Source organism: Geospiza fortis, unplaced genomic scaffold, assembly GCF_000277835.1.
Source record: "Geospiza fortis unplaced genomic scaffold, GeoFor_1.0 scaffold361, whole genome shotgun sequence".
Lineage (NCBI taxonomy): Eukaryota > Metazoa > Chordata > Aves > Passeriformes > Thraupidae > Geospiza > Geospiza fortis.
Window position 1 is genome coordinate 1,652,076 of NW_005054356.1, and position 5,760 is coordinate 1,657,835.

Genomic DNA, 5,760 nt, shown 5'->3' on the forward strand with positions numbered 1-5,760 from the left:
AAGAACTTACATCAACTGTCTGTCTTTTTAAACAGGCAAATATTAAGAAGCAGCCTCACTCCAGGGCTGGCAGTTTGGACAATCTGGAACACTGGCTGTTACACTTTACCTGCAGCAATTCAAGATCAGAACTGCAGAAAGAGTAGGGTGCATACCCATGAAGTTGGATTTCTTGGGCTCTCTAGAAACATGGAGCTGTGGGACTATGGCAAAGAAGGCAGAATTGGCAATGCAGGCAGGGTAAAGAAAAGGCATGACAAAAATGTAGTCACCAAATATCATTTAACTCACTGACCTGTCCAAAAACCTCCATGTACCAGTTTGCCTGTTCTGCTCCAGCTCTCCAAGAATTTTCAGTAACACAAATGAATCTAAAGTACAAATCCTTTAATTTCTTACAAATTTTCCTACATTTCCTTCAGAGAAAATACTTGAGATGATAGAAAACCAGATTAAAAAAAGAATAAGCATCATCATGAGCTCAGTTGGATACTAAAGCTAACCAGCATATTTTAGTATATACTCAAGTCTATTAAGCTCTTTTTCTTCAAAAGTATAAAAGTTTCTCACTAGTGCTGGTAAGAAACAAAAAGTAAAAATAAATAAAATAGCACAAACAGGTATGGTCAACCTATAGTTTAATTGAAAGCCTACTAAAACCCATACAGAATAAGCTAAACACTGATTTGCTAAAAACCCTCACAGATGAAAAACCCCAGGAACCAAGAGGTAATGATCTACATTACCACATGTCTTAAGGTTACTTCCTATGTGTATTTTTGTGCCTAAAATAGGAAAGACTGGGTGCACCCCAGGATGAAAGCTTGTTCAACAGACAGGCCTTGTGCTGCCCCAACAGGATGTTCTGTTGGCCCTTTCAAATGTCATTGAAAGAGAAAGAATTTCATCTGCCTCTGGATGAACTCACAGTGACAATACCTAAAATGCAGGAAAAAACCCTGATGGAGATTCCCCAAGAGTTTATCCCTAGGTGTGGAATGGAAGGAGTGTAGAAGACTCTATTATTTTTTACTGTTTTTACATAATTTATAACACTTTAAACACTGGTCTCATAAATATAATATGAACACTTTACACATGCCAAGCAATTAAAAGCTTTCCCCAAAACCTTGTAGGTCTTATCAGAACCACTGGCAGCATCTGTTTACAGCATCTCTTTTTAGTCAGTAACCACTTCATTTAGTCAGATCTACAAGTAATTTTCTTTAACCAATATCTTAATATTAAAAAAACTCATAACAACAAAAAGATGCCTATAAGCATACCAGTTTGCCTTAAAGTGATTACAGTCAGCATGAAAAAGAAGATTGTCTGTGGTTTAAGATCTGTTGCTTGTGTCCCCACCCCCAGTGCAGATCATCCTTAAATAAAAAGTGCAAATGGGATTTGGGGACTGGATGGACTGATTTGCCTACTATTTGTCTTCAGTTGCTTATTCTGTAGCCATCTCACATCAACTGTCCCATCATACTTCGGAGTAGCTACACCAAAATTTAAAATAAGGCTCACTGAAGAAAAGGAAGAAATGACATCTAACTTCCAGACTCCTCCTAACCCAATCTCCCACAAAAGTGCTCATTTCCCTTTTTACAAAAAACCTCCCAAAACCTTGTTTACAAAACTACGGAAACATTTCAGTTCTACCATCCACGTAGTCACCTTCCAATCAAGCAAGGCCAAAGAAGTGATGATGGATTCCCTTTGAATGCAGGGGACACTGCACGCCGTGGAAGCCAGCAGGCTGCCCTGACCACTGCAGTCTTTTCTGCGCGCGCAGGTGTCCGATGAGCCGCTCCCTTCTTGGGGACCTCGGGTGGTTGAACACCAGCAGATAAAGATCTAAGACTGATATATAAACCCAACGTGAACTATTAACTTCCAAGACCACCTACTGTATATAAAGTTTGACTTTCTAAGGGGTCAGTCAACAGCAGCTGCGCTTTGTCACCGATGGCTGCCGTCGAAGCTTGAAGCCCTTCCCACTGGAGGCGGGGTTGGTGTCAGTGGATGGAATTCTGCGACCTACAAGGAGGCAGGAAAAAGAAATATATAGGAAATGTTAGACTTGAAACTAAGCCTAAGCATCCGGTGTATGCTCTGTATGCAAAAATGTGCCTTCAATTAGCTGTAGGTCACTAGGGATGACATTCCTGCCCAGCAGGATGGCAGCAACAGTCTGTGTTATGTCTGTAAGAGGGACGGCTGCACAAAAGGACAGCAGAGGCAGTCTGAAGTCAATTTAGCAGCAGTTACACTTCAGATTCATCTAGACCTGGACAGCTAAACTGTAAAAGCACTTGGAGAATACTTTGCAGGATGCAATACCATCTGGAATAGCTTGAGAACAACCATCTTGACCTGGATTTCCACAGATTACCTGCATCGGGCTTAACAAAGGAGTGCTTGTAGAGACAGCTGCTTTACTCATCTCATCAGTCTTTAAAATGGACTGTTCCTGGTTGAGCATTCTCTTCTAAGGAAGATTTATGATTTTTCCCCCCATAATTTATTCAAGATCAATTTTAGAGAGCAACTATTAAGTCAATAAATCAGGAAGCTAATCTACAGCACATAGTTTTTACATCAGCTTCAATATATTCAGCTGCTTCTATAGACCTTATTTTTTTTCTAAAGTCTGATGTTTCTGTAGATTCTCTTTTCACAAACAGGCTGACACACCTGCACATTGGTGCTGCTACTTGACACATATCTCCAAATAATATTGCATAGAATTCACTTTGGAATACTGTCTGCTTTTTATTCACACATATAAAAACTATCAGCGCTGTCCTCACCACAAATGGGACAGAAAAGATTTGCAATTTAATATAAAAAACCCCCAAGGTACTACAAACATACTTGAGGAAAATTTACGTAGAGTAGTTGCTATTCCCCATGCAGTAATCTGGCATTTATGAATTTTTGTATTTTTAAAAATACATTTTTTTAGCCTAAGTACAAGCAGTAAGAGTGAGAACTTAATTCCTTTTCTCAGATGTATAAAGTCTGGATCGTCCTCATGCCATTTCCTTCCTCCTCCATAACCTTGGAAGTACTAATTGGAACATTCAATAACAGACATGGTAAGATGACACTGACTTCTGACAGGAGTACCCAGCCTGCTATTTATCCAGCAGCATCACAGTATGCTGAAAACCTCTAAAAGGAATATTTAGAGGCCATTAGGTGACCAGAAATTCATGCAGCTCATTTTGCAGTTTGTAGTCATGTCAGATTGTAACGAATTTAGTATAAAGTCCGTAAATTTTCACCCAAATAGCAAAAAAAAGTAATATAGAAATCAAATTTCTACTCAAGTTTTTTGCAGAAGAAAGTATTGTTTAAATACTTATAATTAAACTGTTTAAATACTTACTGATTTCTATAAAGAGTTCATTAATGTTTATTGCATTTTTCGCACTTGTCTCTACAAATATTGCATGAATGGAATCTGCATAGTCTTTAGCATCTTTTTCCATGACTTCTCTGGGAAAAAAAAAAAAAAAAGAAAAATTCATGAATGCAAAAGAACCCCATTAGTCAAAACCTTAAGGGACAGATAAAGTTTTTAAGTGTCTCCTATAATGAATATTTTACCTGTTTAGCATCACAGTGCTCCCTCATGCTGAAGCTGATGCTCATCCTTTACTCTGTGCTGTCTCTCTGCCTTGAGATATGAGCACAGTCATGAACTACCCAAGGCCTTCATCCATCTGACAACACTGCAGTGATTCTGTCTGAAGTGCTCTAAGCTTAGGCCTGCAATCAATCCTTCTGGTGTGTTATTCACCCCACCAGCTTTATATGTCCTAAGAAGATCCTAAAGCATTATTTCCAATCATGCTGTGCAATTCTTATGACTGTTTACCAAACCAAAGTATTTCCCAACACTGCACAAATCATCAGCACAGCATTTACTTTGCACGAATATGTAGCTATAAAAAAGGAATATTTTTATACTGAGCACACAGAGATGTACAAGTTATTCTGTACCTCAAAGCAGGCAAGTTGATGATTTTGTATATTTCCTGAAACAAAATGAAAAATACAAACCCCAGTAGCTGTGGGGAGGTCTGGACTTTACATTGTATCACTTCACATTCAATTTCTACAACACACAGGCTACTTTCAGTAATGAGGGACTTCAGGATATCAAGAACATGGACTTGAGCAGTGACTCAAATATCGCCTCTGACTAAAGTACAAGGAATCTTCCTCATTAGCTTGAAGAGCAATGTTTACACTTATGATGCCAGCTGAGCATGTGAGATGTGAATTCTCTTTTAAAGAATTTTACACTCTATTTCCTTCAAAAGACATGCTACTTCTAATGAAAGTTATTAGAGCTCACTAGATAACTTTTAGGTTTTTAACAATTTGTAAAACCATACTCAGAGCAACCTTTGCAGTGGTTCTTTAAACATATAACCAGCTGTCTCCTTTGAGACACCAGCTGTGGTGCCTTTTCCAGCAAAACCTAAACCCAAGAAGTTTACACACACCTTCTTTCTGAATTTTGGCTTATTTAACCAGGACATCAATAAAAAAGGCCTTCTTTTGTTTTTAGTACATGCCTTCCTGAAAGTTTGGCTGTTCATAAAGTTTCTCAAGAGCTTTTCCCGCTCCCTGCAACTATTTTGGCCACAGCCAATTCCACCCCAATATTTAAGCAGGGAAGGAAGGCACCTGAACAAGCAAGTTAGAAAAACCTACACAATGCTTTCCAACAGGCTTGGTGTTTTTCCTAACAAAATGAGGTGCTACAGACTGACAGGGGCACTTCTTGTAAAGTGAGGTAAACAGCTTCTATTACACTATAGTTTCACAGGCAGTTTAGGTTTGTGTAACTTGGCACTGCCACCAGAAAAGGTAATCCTGTCTCCCTGTAAACTGCTCATTCCTAACTCTGCTATCCCCACACCGTTATGCCAGCAAGTGTTCATGGTGTGAGAAAGATAAATATACTTGGATCAGTTTTTTTTTTTTTTTAAGGGTTAGTTTTAATCTGGATCCATTTTACAGCCCAATTTACTGCCCAATCACATGTGTACTCACACCAGCACAGGGGAGGAAGTGGGTGAGACCATCCAAGGGCAGACTAACCACATTTTCTGACAGGAGAAGCAGCTCAAACCCCATGTCCTCTGACAGCACAAACAGCTCAAATCCCTTGTGAAACTACAACAGTACAGCAGAACAGCTTAGGGCTTAAGGAAAACCCTTAAAATTGACAGCAGTTATTTACCTGACATCATTAAGATCACACTTATTTCCTGCAATAGCTACAACAATGTTGGGAGGTCCATGCTGGCGAAGCTCTTTAACCCAGTTCTTTAACGTTGAGAAAGTTTCCTAATGTGGAAAAAAAAAGGAAGACGGAAGGAATTAAGAAATTAAGAGTCAGAACTGGCCCATGACACAAATAAAAAACCCCAGAAATTGTAGTGCTGGGTCAAGATCAAGTTTCTTACCTCTTTTGTGATGTCATACACTATAATGGCTGCTGCTGACCCTCGGTAATACATCGGGGCTAAAGCACGAAACTGGAAAAAAGACAGCAAACATAAACCTGATCTTCCACTGACCTCCAGAACCTCACTAGCATTAGTATTACTATTGAAAAAAGGGAAAACCAAGATCACAGCAGTGAAAAACTTTCCTTTACAGTCACAACTAGTCTGTGCAGTAGAGCACATAATCTCCCAGGAAGGCATTGTTCTCCTAAGGACAGGCAATAAA

General features: G+C 39.1%; 1 protein-coding gene across 1 annotated transcript in view; it reads right to left on the reverse strand.

Moving 5' to 3' along the window:
- Positions 1-6: 6 nt before the first annotated feature.
- Positions 7-5,760, reverse strand: part of RAB22A (RAB22A, member RAS oncogene family) — an 11,788-nt gene continuing 6,034 nt past the window's right edge. Inside the window, exons 3-6 of the mRNA XM_031059141.1 lie at positions 5,493-5,564; positions 5,267-5,373; positions 3,398-3,507; positions 7-2,043 (exon numbers count right to left, since the gene is read on the reverse strand). Coding sequence (XP_030915001.1) covers positions 1,946-2,043; positions 3,398-3,507; positions 5,267-5,373; positions 5,493-5,564 — 387 coding nt within the window. The 3' untranslated portion in view covers positions 7-1,945. The remainder of the gene's footprint in view (positions 2,044-3,397; positions 3,508-5,266; positions 5,374-5,492; positions 5,565-5,760) is intronic.